The sequence below is a fragment of the Capricornis sumatraensis genome, chromosome 2 (genome assembly GCF_032405125.1).
Source record: "Capricornis sumatraensis isolate serow.1 chromosome 2, serow.2, whole genome shotgun sequence".
Taxonomy (NCBI): Eukaryota; Metazoa; Chordata; class Mammalia; order Artiodactyla; family Bovidae; genus Capricornis; species Capricornis sumatraensis.
This window is the reverse complement of record NC_091070.1, coordinates 124,974,579-124,995,093: the sequence shown is the minus strand read 5'-3', so window position 1 is coordinate 124,995,093 and position 20,515 is coordinate 124,974,579. Positions and strand designations below refer to the sequence as shown.

The 20,515-nt window shown below is 46.8% G+C and overlaps 1 protein-coding gene across 1 annotated transcript; it reads left to right on the top strand.

The window, feature by feature from the left end:
* The first annotated feature begins 7,462 nt into the window (after nucleotides 1–7,462).
* Nucleotides 7,463–17,340, top strand: LOC138073908 (3 beta-hydroxysteroid dehydrogenase/Delta 5-->4-isomerase). The gene is made up of 4 exons (XM_068965858.1): nucleotides 7,463–7,504; nucleotides 7,641–7,861; nucleotides 12,509–12,673; nucleotides 16,153–17,340. The coding sequence occupies exons 2-4, from the start codon at nucleotides 7,717–7,719 to the stop codon at nucleotides 16,962–16,964; spliced, it is 1,122 nt and encodes a 373-aa protein (XP_068821959.1). The 5' UTR covers nucleotides 7,463–7,504; nucleotides 7,641–7,716; the 3' UTR covers nucleotides 16,965–17,340.
* Nucleotides 17,341–20,515: the final 3,175 nt, after the last annotated feature.

The window sequence follows — 20,515 nt, the reverse complement described above, 5'->3', positions numbered from 1 at the left end:
TCTTTGACTTCACATTGCTCTTAGGAGAAAGCCAAAATCATTATCACGACTTCAAGACTGTGCATGTCAAGGCCCAGCTCACCTTGACAGCCTCATCTAATCCCAGCCTCTCCCAGATTCTTGTGTTTCAGACACACACTTGTATTGTTCAGTTCCTTGAACTAACTCTCCATATATACTAACTCTCCATTGCTTTTTCTGTTTACCCACTGATGGACATTTAGATTATTTGCATGTCTTGTTTATTGTATAGAATGCTGCAATGAACATGGGAGATGCATAAATCTTTTCAAGTTAGTGTTTTCATTCTCTTTGGATAAACACTCAAAAGTGGAACTGATGGATCATATGGTAGTTCTATTTTTATTTTTTCAAGGAGCCTCCATACTATTTTCTGTAGTGGGTGCAATTTACATGCCCACAAATAATACACAATGGAGGTGTTCCCTCTTCTCCATATCCTTACCAACACTTGTTATTTCTTATGATATGATAGATATTAACCCAGCTATATAAATACTTCCTTTAAGCATCAATGGTCTAAATACACCAAATAAGATTTAAAAAACAGAGACTGTCAGAGTGGGTCAAAAAACAAGACCCAGTGTGTTTCTGTAGTCACTCTGTTGACTTCTTTCAATCTATTCCTCAATATACTCCAATTAGAATCTCGAAATCCATGGAAATTGCTCTTACCAAGTTACTTATGAACTCCATGTTGTCGAAACCAATGGTCAATTGTTTTCTTCATCGCACTTGATGCTTCAGCAACATCCAAAACAGTTGACCACATTTCCCTTCTTTAAGTACTTCCCTCATGTGATTTTCCTAACGTCGTACTCTCCTGATTTTCCTCCTGCCTTACACCACTCCTGCTCAATCACCTTAGCTGGTTCTTCCTCCTCTGCTCAACCTCTATATGTTGTTAAGTTTTTCCTGGGTTTCGGTTCTGAGGCTTTTCCTTTTATCCACAAGCATTCTTTCCGTATAGCATCTCACCTAATCCTGTGGCTTAAAAAATTATCATAGACTTTCTCTTTCCAAATTTGCCTCTCTAGAACTGTGGCACAAGGAACTGAATTGTCCTAAGTGGCCCAGGACTTTCACAACTTATCCAAGTAAAGGAATTCCCTCTTCCCAGCATGAGAGACTGTACCATGAATAGATCCCATGGAAACAGTGGCTTCTTTCCGAAGAGAGGAAAACACTTCCTATAAGCCCCATGGACTGTAGGTGCTGGGCAGTTGACTTTCCCATACAACTCTTTTTCAAAATTAATTATTTTTAATTAGTACTTTTTATTTTAAAAATATTTATTTATTTGTCTACACCATATCTTAGTTGCGGCATATGGGATCTTCTGTCTTCCTTGTGGCATGCAGGATCTTTAGTAGCAGCATGTGGGATCTAGTTTCCTGATCAGGGACCAAACCCAGGTCCCCTGTATTGGGAGCACAGAGTCTTAGCCACTGGACCATCAGGGAAGTCCCCTCGTATAACTTATAAATAGCTGGCACTCCAAATCCAGACTGCTTGGCACCAACAGTATGCATGTTCCTCTATTGATTAGCCTACTTTCTTATACTAACAGCATATTAAAAAAAAAAAAAAGAATAAAGGAAGCTTGTGTCCCTACACTAGAATACAGACCCATACTGTAGGCCTAGCAGTCTCCTGAACGTTTATGCATCAGTCAGTGTAGGATAGAAGGATGGGGGAATCATGCCCTCTGTTCCTTTGCTGACCTTTGGCCTTTGTGAGTGTCCCTGATGCAGCATATTATTCAGCCCATGCTGTGTCATATTGAGGAGTTCTTCCCAACCTCCAATGCCAACAGGTGGTAACCCAGATGGGCCCGGCCTTACTTAACATGCTCTGACCTTCCCTGAACAGGTACAAATCTCAGTCTTGAAGGGGACGGAGGACAATCCAGTTGTCCCACTGGCATTTGTTTAAAGGCTATCATTTTCTCCCACTGAAGTTACTCAACATCTTTTCAATTGACCATCTGAACTAGACCATTAACTCACACCACATGCAAAAATCCCCTCAAAATCAATCATAGACATAAATGTAAAGGCTAAAACCATACACTTCCTTAGAAGAGAAAATAGATTAAAAATCTTCCTGACATCTTGACATTGAGTTAGACAAAAACACAAGTGGTAAAAGAAAAAAAATTGAAAAATGAGACTAAATTAAAAATATTTATTCTTCAAAAGACATTATCAATATCATTTTTCTAGATTCCGTACATATGCATTAATATACTATATTTGCTTTTCTCTTTCTGACTTACTTCGCTCTGAATTACAGGCTCTAGGTTCACCCACCTCACTAGAACTGACTCAAATTCATTCTTTTTTATGGCTGAGTAATATTCCATTGTATGTATGCACCACATCTTCCTTATCCATTCATCAGTCAGTGGACATCTAGGTTGCTTCTGTGTCCTGGCTATTGTAAACAGTGCTGCTATAAACACTGGGGCACGTGTGTCTTTTTGGATCATGGTTTTCTCAGAGTATATGCCCAGTAGTGGAGTTGCTGGGTCATACAGTAGATTTATTCCTAGTTTTTTAAGGAATCGCCTTACATTTCTCCATAATGGCTGTATCAGTTTACATCCCCACTGACAGTGCAGAAGGGTTCCCTTTTCCCCATATTCTCTCCAGCATTTGCAGGGAAGGAAAGGAGACAGAGGTACAGAGAATGGACTGTGGACACAGCGGGGAGGGAGAGAGCGAGAAGAGTGGAGAAAGCAGCATCAACATATACACACTATCAGGTGTAAGATCGACAACTGGCGAGAAGTTTCTGCACAGCACAGGGAGCCCAGGCTGACACTCTGTGACGACCGGGAGGGATGGGATGGGGGGAGCGGGGAGGTGAGGGAGGGGAGGGGTGTATGGGTCATTAGGCATGATTTGCACTGTTGTATGGCAGAAACCAACACAACATTGTAAAAACATGTTTTAAGGATTAAAACAAAAGACATTATCAATAAAATGGTAAGACTAGTTATAGACTTGGAAAAATATTTTCAAATCGTGTATCTATGAAAGAACTTGATACAGAATATAAAACACTTTACAAATCAAAACAAAAAGATAAATAACCCAATTTTAAAATGGTCAAAGAACCACATAGATTTTTCACCGAAAAGCTATAGGAATGTTTAATAAGCATATGAAAACATGCTTAGCATCACTCATTATTAGTGAAATACAAATCAAAACCAAGATGAGATACCACTTCTTACCCACAAGAATGGCTATGGTTTTAAAAATAGATAACATTGGATTTCGTTGGTGGCGCAGTGGATAAAAGCCCATCTGCCGATGCAGGGAACCTGGGTTCAGTCCCTGGTCTAGGAAGATTCCACATGCTGCAAAGCCACTAAACACGTGTCTGCAACTACCAAGCCCATGCTCCAGAATCCATGAGCCCCAACTTCGGAGCCCACGTGCTGAAACTACTGAAGCCTGTGAGCCTAGAGCTCATGCTCTCCACCAAGAGAAGTCACCGCAACGAGATGCCCATGCACCAGAAGGAGTAACCCCTACTTGCCACCACCAGAGAAAGCCTGTGCAAAGCAATGAAAACCCAGCACAACCAAAAGTAAAGAATTTTTTTAAAAAATAGAGAATGTCAGTTGAAGAATATGAAGAAACAATAATGTGGGGAAACTGAAATATTCACTCAGTACTGATAGAGAGCACAACCACTTTGGAATACAGTTAGGCAATTTCTTAAGTTAAAGATAAATTTACCATATGACCCAACAGCTTCACTCCTAGCTATCCACCCAAAAGAAAATAAAACATACATCCACACGAACACTTGTATGTGAATTTTCCTAACAGCTTTGTAATAGTACAAAAAGTGGAAACATCCCAACTATCAGCTGGTAAAAGAATAAACAGACAATGAGCGATCACTACAATGAAACAGTATTCGACACCTAAAAGGAATGAAATACTGATGTATTCCACGGACCGTATAGTCCATGGCGTCACAAAGAGTTGGACATGACTGAGCGGCTTTGACGTAGCTGGCGAGCGTGAATGAGGAGTTGCTGCTAATGGGTGCAGGAGATATTTTAGTGGGGATGGAAATGTCCCAGGGCTTCCCAGGTAACACTAGTGGTAAAGAACCCATCTGCCAATGCAGGGGATGTAAGAAACTCAAGTTCCATCCCTGGGTCAGGAAGGTCCCCTGGAAGAGGACAGGACAACCTGCTCCAGTATTCTCGCCTGGGAAATCCCATGGACAGAGGAGCCTGGCAGGTTATAGACCATAGGGTTGCAAAAAGTTGGGCACGATTGAGGGAACTTAGCACAAACACACATGCACACACACAAACGCAGAAATGTTCCAAAATAGGACTATGGTGATGGTTATACAAGTTCATAATTTTACTTAAAATAGTTGAATTGTATACTTAAAATAAGTTAATTTTATGACATGTAAATTTGTTTTACAGCAAAGATGTTTGAAAATAAAACAAAAGTAAGGTTCTGGCCCCCATCTGCCTTCCCCTTTATTTCTCTGTCTACGTGGTTCATCAGTTCCACTCATCGACTCTAAACTCTTGTTCTACTACTTCTTTGGCTGAAGGCGGTCTTCAGAGACACTAGATAAAGTCTACCAGCCTCCAACATTTCCAAGAGCTGGGGGAATTAGCTCTTCAACCCCAGCCTTGGAGGGGATAGGAGGTATAAATGCCCACTTACAGCATCCCTACAGCAGGCAAAGCTGTACGATGCATTTTGATGATCTCAGATAGGCGCCATGGGTCTCAGTGAGACCCAGGACCTTTAGTTAGTGCTGAGAGAACAAGATGCTGTAGCTCAGTGCCTTTCCCAAGCAAGGGCGTTTGAGGAATTGGGAGTCAAGTCCCAAGTGACAAGAGGAGAATGTCCACAACACAGGAAGAGGGTGAGACCTGAAGGAAGGTGTCAAACCCACTCTTATAAAGCATCACTCTCAGCAACTGTTGGCAATTTAAAGAATTCTTTTCAAGTGCATGTGGCATTTCACTAAGACAGACCATTTGTACTGAGCCACCAAACAACTTTCAATAAACATCTGAAAATCAAAATCATACGGACTATATTCTCTGACCACTATAGTATTAAATTAGAAATTGATGACATTATCTAGAAAATCTCTGGTTTTTGACATTTAACAACATGCTTATGAATAACTCATGCATTAAGGAAGAAATCACAGGTAAGTCAGAAAATATTTTTATCTGAATGGTATCAAAACTGTTAAGGGACTTCCCTGGTGGTCCAGTGGGTAAGACCCTGTGCTTCCACTGTAGTCTACAGGTTCAGCCTCTGGTCGGGGAACTAAGATCCCACATGCCTTCAATATACCACCACCCCCCCCCCAAAAAAAAAAACACTGCTGGTTGCAGGTAATATGGTGCTTAGACAGAAATTTGTAGCTTTAAATGCAAATGCCCATTGTCAAAAAGAAGAAATCAAGTATCTAATCTTTGACCACAAGAAACTTGAAAAGTATAAATTAAACACAAAGTACATAAAAGCAAGCAAATAATTAAAACAAGAGACATTAATGAGAGAAAATGGATAGACAATAGAGGAATACAATAGTAAAATTTCCTGTCTGCAGTGTATAAAACTTGATTTTAGATGAATTCTATATTTAAATATACATCCAGAATGATGAAGACTTTAGAAGAAAAGTTAGGAGAGTATCTATCCACTAAATATCAGAGTGTAGCTGTTTCCCGGGTAGGTTGGAACGGTGGAAATTGACTGAAAATGGGCACGAAAGAATTTTCTGCAGGGAAAAAAATTCTAGATCTTGTTTTGAGTGGTTTCTTACATAGCTGTACATAATTGCAATGGTTCATTGAACTAACATTTAAGATCCGGACATTTTAATGCACATAAATTATACCTCAATCTTTTGACAGTATCTTGAGATGCTGATGGCAGTGGTATTTGGACATCCCTGGGGTATAGGTTTCTGAACCATATAAGCATCCTCTGTTCAAGAATCTACTGAGAGTGTTTTTGCAAACAAAATGTGGATTGAGTGCAAACATTCATAATAAAAGCTACTATGGCCCACAGCTTCAGACCCCGACTGTTGGAGGCATGCCCATCAAACTGAGAAGACATCTTGGGAAGGAAAAATGAAGCAGATAGCTCCATGTAATCATTGGCTCAGTTTATCAGAGTGTAACTCACAGAGTAGGGTTTGGTGGATAATGACCCAGAAGCATTCACACATGTACTCAGCATTGCTGAGGGGCCCTGGGGACAATTTTACAACTAACCTAGGGTATGAGGTTAGGTGCTAGGAACACCTGCATACATACATTCCTAAATTAGTATTTATGAAAGGGTAACTAGTTTCATGGGTGCCAAGAATACAAATAGTTTCATTGTCGTTCGGGACTAACAGAGCATAGAGGCTGTTTGGCCCTAACAGTTATGAAGCAATATCTATTGCACTTCCCAGGTGACTCAGTGGTAAAGAATCCTCCTGCCAGTGCAGGAGACACAGGAAACTCAGGTTCTGTCCCTGGGTCAGGAAGATCCCCTGGAGAAGGAAATGGCAACCCAGTCCAGCATTCTTGCTTGGAGAATCTCATTGACTGAGGAGCCTGTTGGGCTATAGTCCATGGGTTCACAAAGAGTCGCACACCATTTAGTGACCAAATAACAACAACAACTAATACCTTTAAAAAAAAAAAACCCTTGATGACAGAGAAGTGATTCACTGTACAGTCCTGGGTAGGCTTAGTGAAAGGACAGGAGAAACTGCAAGGGACCAAGGTGGAGATAGTTATGCTAATAGCCATACACCTACTCAAGTTGTACAGGTCATAGAACTAGACAGTTATCACCAGACAGCTTCCCTTCAACGGTGCTCTTCCTCCAGAAACCCAGACCTCTGCAGGGGGAAAGAAACTGAGGATCCAGATATATTGGGTGGGAAAGAAAATTGCCTTCCACAGAATTTAGTGATTGGAGCTTCCATCACTGCAAATTTCTAAACTCTAAACTCTGCAAAACAGCAACACTTCAAAAAACACTCTGACAGAGGAGATAATGGGCTACAGTGGATCCACCTCACCCCCATGCCCTCCAGCTGTATTTGCTGTATGAGGCAACAGTTCCCATTGCTGGAGGTTTCGCCCCGCCCAATTTAAGTTCACAGATTGTGGATCCCAGGCAGCAGACACTGACTGCCAGGAGTCCTGCTGAGGGTAGAATCAAGAATCTTTATCACGCTGTGGCCTCGAAGCTTGCTCTCTCTTCCTATGCCTTGGAGGAGTGAGAGCTACAAGGTAAAGGTCACTGTTGCTTGGAGATGTGAGCAATGAGTACACTGTTAAGAGTTCAAGGCTGAGTCGGCTGAGTCAGAGGCAGCAGTGTATAAAGCTCTCTCCAGTCCCGTCTTTCGGAGATCTGGAGATCAGAACCCGGGAGCTTTCATCTGGCTTACCACAATCTGACTGGTTAGAGCTTTTTCACTTTCTTTCTGCTATTCTTGGGAGGGGGGCACAAGGGATTTTTGCAAAAATGGAATAGAAGGAACACAGTGTGTCTTTACGAGCATGGAATCATTTGAACTCTCTTTGTGGCTCTCTCCAGCATCGTCCTCTCGCCCAATCTGCCCCCCAGTGCTTTCTGGTTCCTGGTGAGCATTTCTCAGGGCTCAGATTTGGCCATGGCAGGGTGGAGCTGCCTCGTGACCGGAGGAGGAGGATTTCTGGGCCAGAGGATCATCTGCCTGTTGGTGGAGGAGAAGGATCTGCAGGAAATCCGGGTGCTAGACAAAGTCTTCAGACCAGAAGTTCGGGAGGAATTTTCTAGTAAGTAAGCTCGAGTCATGGATGTGTAGCTCCCTTTGAAGACCTATGTGGGTGTGCGGGAGGGGGTTCTTGTCTAGCAGCTTAAGGAAAATTGCAGCCAAATCAAGGCTAATCCTGTTATCAGAAAGAAAGATCACAGATGGGGTAATACCATGGTGTAATCACAAATAGTGTCAGAAGATGGGGTAGGGTAATACATGGTGCAGTCCCAGATGGGTCAGGGGCCCCAACACTTCGAGTCTGTTCTTCTCATCTAGAAACTCATGTTTCCGTTTTCTCCCTGTCCACGAGTCTTCAGTGTTTCAGCTTGGTACTTGTAGTGTACTGTCTGCAAAGAGTGAGCCAGGGCTGTTGGCCTGGAGATGCCACCAGTGAGTTCCAGAGCTTCTTGATTGCCCTTATCTTTCTGTGACTTCACTGAGCATCTCTGTTGCAGGTGAAATAGAAGGAAGAGAGGGTGAAGTGTGTGAGTGTGTGTGTCTGTGAGTGTGTGTGTGTGAATGAGAGAGCGGGAATTAGAGAAGGAGCCAGAAAGAGGGGGGAGGAGAGGACGCACAGGCATGCAACAAGGGAGCCAGCAATAGGACCAGAGGCAGCGTGAATGGAGACACGCCTCGAGGGGATTCCCTGGGCTTCTCTTTGTAGTATTTGCCTCTCTCCTCATCATCACAGGACTTCCCTGGTGGCTCAGATGGTAAGCATCTGTCTACAGTGTGAGAGACCTGGGTTCGATCCCTGGGTTGGGAAGATTCCCTGGAGAAGGAAATGGCAACCCACTCCAGTACTTCTTGCCTTGAAAATCCCATGGACGAAGGAGCTTGGTGCAGGCTACTATCCATGGGCTCACAAAGAGTCGGGCACAACTGAGCGACTTCACTTTCATCATCACAAGGACGTGACTACAGAATCTGCTAAAGCAGCTCATGACTCTCTTTCCTGATTGCTGCCCATAGTGCCAAGGCAAACACTTGATTTATAGTGTATTTTCCAACCTGCTTTGCTCCCGGATCCTCAAAATAACCTTGTGAGGAAGGTAGGAGAAGGTAGCGCCCACCCGGACAATGAGGAATTGAGGTCAACAAAGGCAAAGCGACTTGTCGAGGTCTCTGGGATTGATGGGGAGCAGAGCTCAGACGAGCCCCAGTCAGTGGCCCGAGGGCCAGCTCTTGACAAAGTGAGTCTTCAGTCTCTCGCATTTCCTGCTTGTGTGCCCCCAAACCAACTCCCTGTCTCCCCTCCTCAGCCCTGGTGGATTGGCCATCTACACACAGGCCCTGGCTGCCCAGGACCCCCCTCCCCACTAAAAGTCCCCCTCCCCAGCTCACTCTCCTGGACCCTGCACTCTCTTCTCCTTTCCCCTCCCCAACCTCTGCAAACATCCTGTTTCCTCTACCCTCTGCTTCAACAGTGTCTTTGATTAAAAAAAAAAAAAAACTCACAAATGGTTAACACCAATCTTTGGCAATCCCAGTCCCTACATCCCAGCAATATATGTAGGCTGATGACTTATGCCCAGAGAGAGGGATGCTCAACCTAGCGGGACAGCTCCCAAGGTGAATAAGTCAGGTGCTGTTGTGGGTGGGCAGGGGCCTCCGTCAAGATAACAATAGAGAATACTAACAGGGTTCCTTTTGTGCCAGGCGCTGTGCCCAGCATTTTATGTGTGTCAACTCATTCACTCCTCATCACAATCCTCTCTCTGGGATGGGTAACAGTGTCTGCAGTTTATTTTCTTCTTTTTTTTTTTTTTTTATGAGAATACAGGCATAGAAGAATCCAGTCAATTCGGGGCTGCTATAACAAAATGCTGCAGGCTGGGTATGTTATACTTTGAAATGTACGGGTCACAGTTCTGAAGTCTGTGTGTGGGTGTGTGTTTAGTCGCTCAGTCATGTCCAACTCTTTGTGACCTCATGGACTGTAGCCCACCAGGCTTCTCTGTCCCGTGGGATTTTCCAGGCAAGAATACTGGAGTGGGTTGCCATTTCCTCCTCCAGGGGACCTTTCCAACCTGGGGATCGAACCTGCACTCCCCGTGTCTCCTGCACTGTAGATGAATTATTTATCCACTGAGCCATCTGAAGTCTGGAAGTCCAGAATCAAGGCAAGGTCAAGTTCTTGTCAGGTCTCTTCCTGGTTCATGGCCACACCATCTTGCTGTGCCCTCTCTCAGTGGAAGGCATGAGGGATCTCTCTGGGGTCTTTTCTATAAGAACCTTCATCCTCTCCATGCTCTACCTTCATGATCTAATAATCTCCCAAATGCCCCAACTCCTAACACCATCACACTAGGATTTCAACAGAAACATGCAGACATAGCAGGGGTTGACTGACTTGTTCAGGGTCCCACCTCAGGAGACACCAGTTCCATCCCTGGGTCAGGGAGGCCCCCTGGAGGAGGTCATGGCAACCCAATCCAGTATTCTTGCCCGGAGAATCTCATGGACATAGGAGCCTGGAGGCAACAGTCCATAGGGTTGCAAAGAGTTACGCACGGTCTGGTTGCAGTATCTGTGCTCTCAACTGCTAGTCTGTCTGGTAGCTTCTCTCTGGGCCTCCCTCCAACCCTGCTCACAACAGGTAGCTTACATCACATATTCAGTCTATGCAAAACACTGGGAGGGAGCTAGGGGTTCCAGCTGAGGCATCTACAGTGCCCTCTGCTCGTCACTCTGCATCCCTGCAGACTAATGGGTGAGCGGTCTTTCCTCTCTTGGCCTTTGAGCCAGTCTGCTGAAGTCAGCCTTGAAAGAGAGGAAGAGAAAGGGACAGGCAGGGAGAGGTGGAGACACAATCAGAAAATTCTGCCCTCCAGCTAACTCCTCTGCCTTTCTCCCACTCTGTGGCCTTTTGGGAGTGGAAGGGGCTGGGGTGGAGCTAATCTCAAAGAGGCTTAAAGGAGCGCAGATGGTTTTATCAAGTTGTAACCTAAGAAGAAAATTCAGTCTATGAGGTCTCCACCTTCAGGATCTAATAACCTCCCAAAGGCCCCTAACTCCTAACACATCACATTAGGATTTCAACAATGGATCTGAGGGGACACAAACATACGGACCAGATGTAGCAGAAGTTAATTAACTTGTTCAAGGTCCCACACCTGGAAAATGGCAAAACTGGATTTGAACCCAGGCTGTCTGGCTGGCTCCCCTTGTGGCTCAGTGGTAAAGAATCTACTGCAATGCAGGAGATTTTTCACTCTGGATTTCTCTCTCACTGTTCTCTGGCCTCCGCTGCCCATTTCATTTAAATTGACTGATCCTGAACTGCTCTGCAGTCCTGCAAGTGGGTGATGGGACAGCAAGCAAGGCTTGAAGGCAGGTGGGCAGGCTGGAGCCTTCATTGGAAGTATGACTTAAGACTATTCCTCTGAGCCTGGATGTCCTTGCCTGTAAAGTGGAAATCGGAATCCCTGTCTCATGAGATGGCTGGAAAAGAAAATTAGAAAGCTGAAAGTCATGTGTGAAATAAATAGCGCAAAATAAGTGCAGGGTACTTATCCAAGCTCTTTGTGCAGCATTTATTTCATGGGCTAATCTAAGGTGGGGCTTCCCTGGTAGTTCAGACAGTAAAGAACCTGGCTGCAATGCAGGAGACCCGGGTTCGACCCCCGGGTTGGGAAGATTCCTTGGAGAAAGGAAAGGCTACCCACTGGAGTATTCTTGCCTGGAGAATCCCATGGACAGAGGAGCCTGGCGGGCTACAGTCTGTGGGGTCGCACAGAGTAGGACACAGCTGAGCAACAACACTAATCTGAGGTGATGATGCTGTGCCGCCTCCAGTGGGCTTCAGAGGAGCCAGAGACCCTGATGACATCTCTGTGACCCTTGGCTAAGATAGTCAGAATGTTAGTCCCCATTTTTAGCACTGATATCTGCTTTTGATGATATCTAATAAGAGCTCTTGCAGTTCAGTTAACCATTGGGGCCCATTGTAAATTCCTGTTAAAAAGCACCACCATCCTCTTAATCACTCAAGTGGAAAAAACTCGGGCCGCCTTTGGCTCTTCCTCTCAGCCTATCTCCAGTAAGAACCAGGACCTGGAAGGTAAGGTCTGAAAGTCAAACCTTGTGCACTTCTCTTCTCAACTCCCTCTGCCGGATCCCTGGTTCCAGTCCTCCTCATATGAACTGTGGTGCCATAGCCTGATTAATCCCTCAATCACCGTGCTTTCTCTTAGCCACCCCCCACCTTGATCCACTTTAGAATACTTCAGCCAGGGTTTGCTTCCTACACCACAACTTTTGCTTACATTTCTCTTTTAATTCCAAATCCATACCCGATTCCCCATTGCATTTAATTTGAATTAAATGCAAATTCTTTCCTTAATGAATTTTATACTGGCCCCATGAGTCTCTTTCACAATTTCGTGTTCCAGACACTCTTGAGTCCTCATAGCTCAAACTCTCTTTTTTATCTTTTTTGGAAGGAGATGGGATGGAAAGAGATGTTTGCTCCTTCTCAAGAAATGCTGCTCATTGATTGCTATGTCCTTGTTGACTTGCTTCTTCCATGGGCTGCTCAACTCTCCTCCCTATCTCTCCTTCCCCTCAGTCTACCTGTCCTTGAAGACCTACGTAAAATGCCACCTTTCTCAGGAAACTTTCAGATTCAGAGAGCTTTCCAGTGACCTGCCTCCTGTTCACACAGAGCTCCAGAGCAAGATCAAGCTGACCCTGCTGGAAGGAGACATTCTGGATGAGCAGTGCCTGAAGAGGGCCTTCCAGGGCATCTCGGTGGTCATCCACACTGCTTCTGTCATCGACGTCAGGAATGCTGTCCCGCGAGAGACCATCATGAGCGTCAATGTGAAAGGTACAGGATCCTGGGAGGAGCTGGAGGGAGGCGGGCCAGTGAGGATCGGAGGCTAGGATAAGGGAGAGGGCACCTGGTGAACACCTGCCTGCAACTTGGGAGACCGGGGTTCAATCCCTGGGTCGGGAAGATCCCCTGGAGGAGGAAAGGGCAACCCACTCCACTATTCTTGCCTGCAGAATTCCGTGGACAGAGGAGTCTGGTGGGCTACAGTCTGTGGGGTCGCAAACAGTCAGATACGACTGAGTGATAAACACTTTAACACTTTCTTCCAATCAACAGAGATTCACAGCCATCATCCTCAGTTTTTTAGATGAGGAAACTGGGGCTGAGACAGGCTAAATAACTTGTCTAAGGCCCTTTGGAGAGGAGTGAAAGGGCTAGAATTTAAACGCACGCCTCTGTAAGTCCAAAGGCCACAATAACCTTTCTGCTGGTCCAATCAAGTGTTGACTCAACCCCAACCTCAAACTCTTGTTCTCCAACCACCTCCTGCCTCCACTGCATTGGAACCAGAATTTACAAGTGTTTAGTCATCCCGTTAGCCCTTCTGTGTGGTTACAAGGTGGGAGTCACAGTACGGCCAAGAACTAACTAACAGCTTTGTGATACGAGGTGCCCCCAGGTCAGGAGTGATGGGCCACAGCTCTGGGCTGGTTTCCTTCAGGCAAGACTTCCTGCAAAGGAAGGATCATAGGGGTAGTGAGAATGTTGAGAGAATTTCTGCTCACCCCCGAGAAGAGTTCCTCACAAGAAAACTACCAAAGCTGGCTCACGGCGGTCTGGCAGTACAGAATTAGCCAGCTCTGGTCTTCCTGTAATATCTTCTTAACAAGACTACTTTCACATTATCCATAATACCATCTCTTCAGTTCACTTGCTATGCAGTTGCTCAGTCTTGTCTGACTCTTAGCAACCCCTTGGACTGCAGCACGCCAGGTCTCCCTGTCCTTCACTATTTCCCAGAGTTTGCTCGAACTCATGTCCACTGAATCAATGATGCCATCCAACCATCTCATCCTCTGTCACCCCCTTCTCCTCCTGCCCTCTATCGTTCCAGCATAAGGGTCTTTTCCAGTGAGTTACCTCTTCACATCAGGTCACCAGAGTATTGGCGCTTCAGCTTCAGTTCACTACCAGGTCTTTTTTTTTTCCATTCATTTTTTTGGCTGTGCCACATGGCATATGGAATCTTAGTTCCCTATCCAGGGATCAAACCCATGCCCTCCTGCTTTAGAAGTGGACCACCAGGGAAGTCCCACCAGGTCTATTATTGAAGAGTAGCTCCTAGTCAGGTGTCCAAAGTATAGCATCTTAAGATCCTTATCACTTAAATGCTTCCTGGCTCTCTCTGAACTGTGACTTTCCAATCTACTTTAAATCTAGACACTTCACTCAAGGGATTAGCTTAAATCCCTTATTGGCTTGCTGTGTAGTATCCTCCTCTGATCCCTGGAGGCCAGTCTCTCTAGGACCACAGCATCCCAACCCCCAGCGCATCTACCTTCCACACCCTGCCCACCAGAATCACTCTACACAGAGACTTTTTCCTAAAGCAACTCTTTGTTTTTGCATCTCTGGCCTAAAATCAGAGTCTCAAAAATAGACCCTTTCTAGTTTTGCCTTAGCCACGTCCCTGGTTACCCCCACTCTGCCAAGAGTGCAGTAAGGGGTCTTGAGTTCTCAGCTCCCCTACTCCATAATTTCCTACTCTCCACAGCTCCCTTGGAAGGGTTAGAGGCCTCCATCGACTAAAACTAGTACTGCATCACGCTCTGATTTAGAAAACTCTTTACAGTCGCGGGCATTTCTTCTTGTGCAGTTTATCTGAGCGCATGCTCAGTGGCTCAGTCAGGTCCGACTCTTTGGCCCCATGGACCACAGCCCACCAGGCCCCTCTGTCCATGGGGTTCTCCAGGCAACAATACTGGAGTGGGTTGCCATTTCCTTCTCCAGGGGATCTTCCCGACCCAGGGATCAAATCTGTGTCTCCTTCACCTCCTGCATTGGCAGGAGAATCTTTACCATTAGCTCTGAATTATCTTTGCTTTTAGATTTAAATTTTTTTAACAAGGCTGTCTTTCCTGAAAATCAAATTGCACAAAGACATTAAGAGGGTTTTTAAAAAAAAAAAATACCACTCCAAAATGATGTTTTTTCCCAGGAAATCACTTCTTTCCTGTAGGGAAGACTCTGGGTTACCTCTAGGAGCTAAAATTCTCCCCAGGTTAAGGAATTCTACAAGATCCTCCCATGACAGATGTTACCAGCAGAGGGCGCACTCCTTTCTGGTTCTTCACCAGGCTCAGCATATAAGGCCATTGCCAGGCTCCAGAAGACTAGTATTGATAAAACGTTTACCACCCGTTTTTCATACTTCGGTAAAAGGAGTCACAGCCAGAATTAGGAGCTGTCTTTGCAAGTAGCAAAATCAGAAACACAGTCCGGATCTCCAGCTTCTCCCCAGAACCCACCATTCATTTGCTCAGTGACAAAAAGTCGTTGTGACAATTTTTTATTGGTCTTCAAAAAAAAAAAGATAATACCTACAATTCAATGTATATTTAAGAGTATTACTTGCATCTTTCCTGGAGTATCCCCTGGACAGGGAGGCTGGTGGGCTACAGTCCATAGGATCACAAAGAGTTGGACACAACTGAAACAACTTAGCATGCACGCTCGCATTACTTACATACAACTCTGTGTGTGTGTGTGTGTGTGTGTGTGTGTGTGTGTGTGATGTGAGTCCTTCAACTGTCTTCCTATGGACCAGAGTTGTGTGTGTGTGTGTGTGTGTGTGTGTGTGATGTGAGTCCTTCAACTGTCCTCCTATGGACCAGAGTTGTCCCTACTCTAAAGTATGGCATCCTAATTTTTTAAGTTTACAACAGCTGTCTTCAGGACTTCCCAGGTGGCTCAGATGGTAAAGAATCCGCCTGCAATGCAGGAAACCCAGGTTCAACCCCTGAGTCGGGAAGATCCCCTGGAAAAGGAAATGGCACCCACTCCAGTATTCTTGCCTGCAGAATTCCATGGACAGAGGAGCCCGGCAGGCTACAGTCCATGGGGTCTCAGAGTCAGACACGACTGAGCAACTAACACTTTCACTTTTTCATTTCAGCCCACCTTTAATGAGGTGCTGGAGATGACAAATGATCATTTTAAAATCTCTTTACTCTGCAAAATATAAAGTGGCAACTCGTTCTTTTCCAACATTAAAAGTGCAAACATGTTCCATGTAAATCCCCAAAGTCCATGGAATCCAAATGCATGCAGTCCAGAACCCAAGTCTCGTTCCCCTTTCATTGCTTCATTTTCACTCTTGTCCTATGGCTTTAGCATGGTTGGATCTTAGCGAGACACAATGCTCTGCTCAGAGGTAATGGCCACTGCACTTCAGGACGAGGGGCAGACACGGCCCATGGCCGGGCTGGCCCTGGGCTGTGTCCTGACACTGATGGTGTGCTTCCTTCGGGCAGGTACCCAGCTGCTGCTGGAGGCCTGTGTCCAGGCTAGCGTGCCAGTCTTTATCCACACCAGCACCATAGAGGTGGCTGGGCCCAACTCCTACAGGGAGATCATCCAAGACGGCCATGAAGAAGAGCATCATGAATCGGCATGGTTCTCTCCATACCCATACAGCAAGAAGCTTGCCGAGAAGGCTGTGCTGGAAGCTAATGGGTGGGCTCTGAAGAATGGCGGCACCTTGTACACTTGTGCCTTGAGGCCCATGTACATCTACGGGGAGGGGAGCCCATTCCTTTCTGCCTACATGCATGGAGCCTTGAAGAACAACGGCATCCTGACCAATCACTGCAAGTTCTCCAGAGTCAACCCGGTCTATGTTGGCAATGTGGCCTGGGCCCACATTCTGGCCTTGAGGGCCCTGCGGGACCCCAAAAAGGTCCCGAACATCCAAGGACAGTTCTACTACATCTCAGACGACACACCACACCAAAGCTACGATGACCTCAATTACACTTTGGGCAAAGAATGGGGCTTCTGCCTGGATTCCCGGATGAGCCTTCCTATTTCTCTGCAGTACTGGCTTGCCCTCCTGCTGGAAATAGTGAGCTTCCTGCTCAGTCCAATTTACAAATATCACCCCGGCTTCAACCGCCACCTAGTGACTCTTTGCAACAGCGTGTTCACCTTCTCCTATAAGAAAGCTCAGCGAGATCTGGGGTATGAGCCCCTCTACACTTGGGAGGAAGCCAAGCAGAAAACCAAGGAATGGATTGGCTCCCTGGTGAAACAGCACAAAGAGACCCTGAAAACAAAGATTCACTGACCTAGGAGTGACAATGATGGGAACGTGGACATGTGGGTATGGTTAGTAGATGTCGATCAAGCGCTTCCCTTGAGGCTTCATACAGAAAGTAACATAGACACAAGCCTGGGTCCTCCTGCCTCCCTTTTAGAAGATGCTCATCTTACTATCTGCCTTCTGCCACCAGAAACCGTGTCGGTCACTGGCCCAAGTGGAAGCTTTCTTCCCTACCTGCCTCCAGGGGACAGACAAGGTGATTTGCTGCAGCTGCTGGTACCAAAATCTCAGTAGCAGATTCTGAGTTATTTAGGCTTCTTGTAACTTTGAGTTTTGCCCCTTAGTTCCACTTTCTTTGTCAAATGTGGAAGCATTTCTTTTAAAAGTTCATATTCCTTCATGTAGCTCAATAAAAACGATCAACGTTTTCATGACTAATCTGGAGGAAGCTGTGGTGTTTGTGAGTACAGTCTCTTGTGTTTTCCCCTCCATTTCCAGATATCAGCCTTTTCTATTCAGAGAAGCAGCCTGGGACCGGGTTGGGCCGAGTGCTGGGGAGGTGGACAATGGCATTGACTAGCACTTACTATGTTTCAGGAACCCACTGAATGACTCACATATAACACTTATTTAACCCTCACCAGAAACCTACGAGGTAGGGATGACTTGACTATTCCCTTTTATGAATAAGGAAACATGTTCACAATCACACTGACTAGTGAGAGACCGGGACATTTAACCCAGATAAACCTGAAAACCCTGATCTGCCACTGAATTGCGTCTGCTGCTGGTGAATGAGCTGCCAGGGTGCGACGGGAGCACTGGACATAGGGTATTGATTCTTGAGAGAGCCCAGATCTCTTGGGCCACCTCCTTCTTGCCCGCTCCTGGGCAGGAGACACCCCAGGACTGAGGAGAGCCCCTCACGGAATCTGGGAGGTTTTCCTACCCTCACCAGCTGAGAGGAGAGGGAGAAGCAGAGCGGCAGCCAGCCCCGCTGCCAGTGCCAGTGCCCTTGGAGGTCCCTAGAACACCCTTGGATGGATGTGCATGTTGGCCCCTCCGGTAACTCAGAAGCCAGTAATTCAATGTTCTTTCAAATCTCGGTGAAGCCACATGATGGGTTCCTAGGCAAGTAAAGAGAACAGATGTGAACGTCCCTGGAATGTCTCTCCCACTCGGTGCAAAAGTAGAGACTTAGCTCCTCCAGATTTAGCTCCTGCTCCTCCTCCTCCTCCTTCCTCCTCCCCCTCCTTCCTCCTCCCCATCTCTCCCTCACCCCGCCCCCTCTCTTCCCTTCCCTCTCTCCTCCTCAGCCTCTTTCCCTTCCCTCCATCGCTCCCTAACCACTAGCCCTCTCATCCTTCTCAGTGTCCTCAAGGAAGGGAGACCAACTGAGACATGTTTGGGGACTTAAATGATGACACGTCCATTAACTGACTGGAGGACAAGCATTCAAAAGAGACACTATCAGACCAACAAGGATCGTGCAACCCGAAGCCCGGGGCGGGGTGCGGGGCGGGGAAGGGGTCGTTGGCGGGGAGGTGGGGCTGTCTCTTCTACACCAGGGGGTCGCCTGTCTTTGTGAGCCACGGCCACAACAAGAGTCGTACCCAACACCAAGATGGCCTCTCTCTTACCCAGGGAATTTACAGATTATGAATTCAGTTGAATTTAATGCAAAGGAGATTGTTTAAGTATTCACTCTTAAGGAGAAAAGGGAAAAAGCACTCTGGCCCGGAAGAACAGGTTTCCATCACCTTCAAAACCCCAAAGGGAGGTGGGGGGGGGGGGGGGGGGACAAGGGACAGAGGATCCGCCCTGGGAGATCAGTAAATGGTCCCAGGGGTGAGACAAAGTGAGAGATGGAACACGCGCTTCCTCCAGTACACAAAACACAAGAGGCAGCCTCTGTCCAGCCTGGTGATGTGCAAACCCTCATATGTTTATACCGATAAGGAAGGAAGGCAAGGAGGGTGGTGGAGGCTGAGACAAAAGTTCCCTCCAGCCGTTTTTAGTCTAGTGAAATCCCACAAACATAAACCCTTCAGAGCTGTTCTCCCAGGGGAGGGAGGTGGCGTCACCAAAGGGCAAGCGGGGGTCGATGTGAGAGAAGAAAGAGGAGAGCGGATCTGCCCGACTGTTGGTCTCTACTGAATAAGCATAAAGACCTGGGAATGCTTTGACCAACGAAGCCGCGTCCTTACTGACACTATGCTCCCTGACACCCGCGCGGGGTGGTCCGAGCTCGTGCACAGGAGCCCCAGGTGCACTACAGGGAAAGCACCGCACGGGGGCAGCAGAGACCCGGAGGGAAGAAGGAAACCACCCCGCAGCGCCTCTCCCCTCCCCGCCCCCCACACCTGGGTGACCGCGCGGGGTACGGCTGAATGAGTCAGCGAAAGCCAGGCACGTGCTCAGCCACCGGTTAAGTGCTCTGGGTACTGAGTCTGGAGAACCGAGCTGAACAGAAGCTATTGGGAAAAGCCTCAAGGACGAGGTGGGACCGCAGCTAGATCTTGGAGGAGGGAGATGGGACTTAGGCAGGAAGTGAGTGAGCGGGTCCAGGCAGCGGGAAGAAGCTGAGCAGTGGTGGGGGGCAGGCGGGGGCGGGGCTGGGAGAGAGGAGGAGCGGGGAGAGCAGAGAGGACACAGGTCCGCCAGGTGAGAAGGGTTTGCCCGGGGAGATTAGGTAGTTTAGACTGCCCCCCAAGCTGGAGGAGGCACGCCTCAGAGGGCCGAGGTGGAGCTGGCAGGAGGGTGGTTGGCCCGGGGAAGGAGGGGCAGAAAAGCGACAAAGGACCTAAAGGGGCTGGAGGAAGGCAGACCCCGCAGCTGCGGCGGAAACTGCAGGGCAGCTACAATATTCTGTTACTTTATTAACAAACAGATGAGGACAGTGACAAAACCCAACCTCACAATTTCTCCTAAGAAATCCCAAATATCCCCAAAAGAGTCCAAGTCTGGGAGCTCTGGGATCGAGACCTACCTTCTCCCTGAAGGCCTGAATGTTTGTAGGCAGCCTGGCCCACCCCAGAATGGATGGAGCAATTTAAGTCTGGATCACACTTCATGTGTACTCTAGGTTTTCTTCTCCAGAAATTTCAGTGTGTTTAATGACAAGGGGCTAACCTGGATCTTGCTGGGGTGTACTGTAATATATGACACATACCCTTATTACCTTGTTAAAATCCAAAAGAAATCTGAATTCCAAAATGTATCTAGCCCTGAGGGTTTTGGAGAAAAGAAGGTGAACCTCAACCAGCAAAATTATAAACAAAGTATGGTTCTAACACACTTTGTGAGTGTGTGTGTACTCAGTCATTCAGTCCTGTCTGACTCTTTGCAGACCCGTGAACTGCAGCCCGCCAGGCTCCTCTGTCAGTGGGATTTTCCAGGCAAGAATACTGCAGTGGGTTGCCACGTCCTCCTCCAGGGAATCTTCCCAAGCCGGGGATCGAACCGCATGTCCTATGTCTCCTGCATTGCCAGGCAGGTCCTGTACCACTAGCAGCACCTGTGCCTGCTGAGTCGCTTCAGTCATGTTGGACTCTTTGTGGACCTATGAACCATAG

Bases quoted from the DNA above. Each gene is read 5' to 3' on its own strand.
- LOC138073908 (XM_068965858.1), top strand. From the start codon at position 7,717: ATGGCAGGGTGGAGCTGCCTCGTGACCGGAGGAGGAGGATTTCTGGGC. The intron at 7,862-12,508 runs GTAAGTAAGCTC...CTGTTCACACAG, and splicing joins AGTTCGGGAGGAATTTTCTA to AGCTCCAGAGCAAGATCAAG. The intron at 12,674-16,152 runs GTACAGGATCCT...TCCTTCGGGCAG, and splicing joins CATGAGCGTCAATGTGAAAG to GTACCCAGCTGCTGCTGGAG.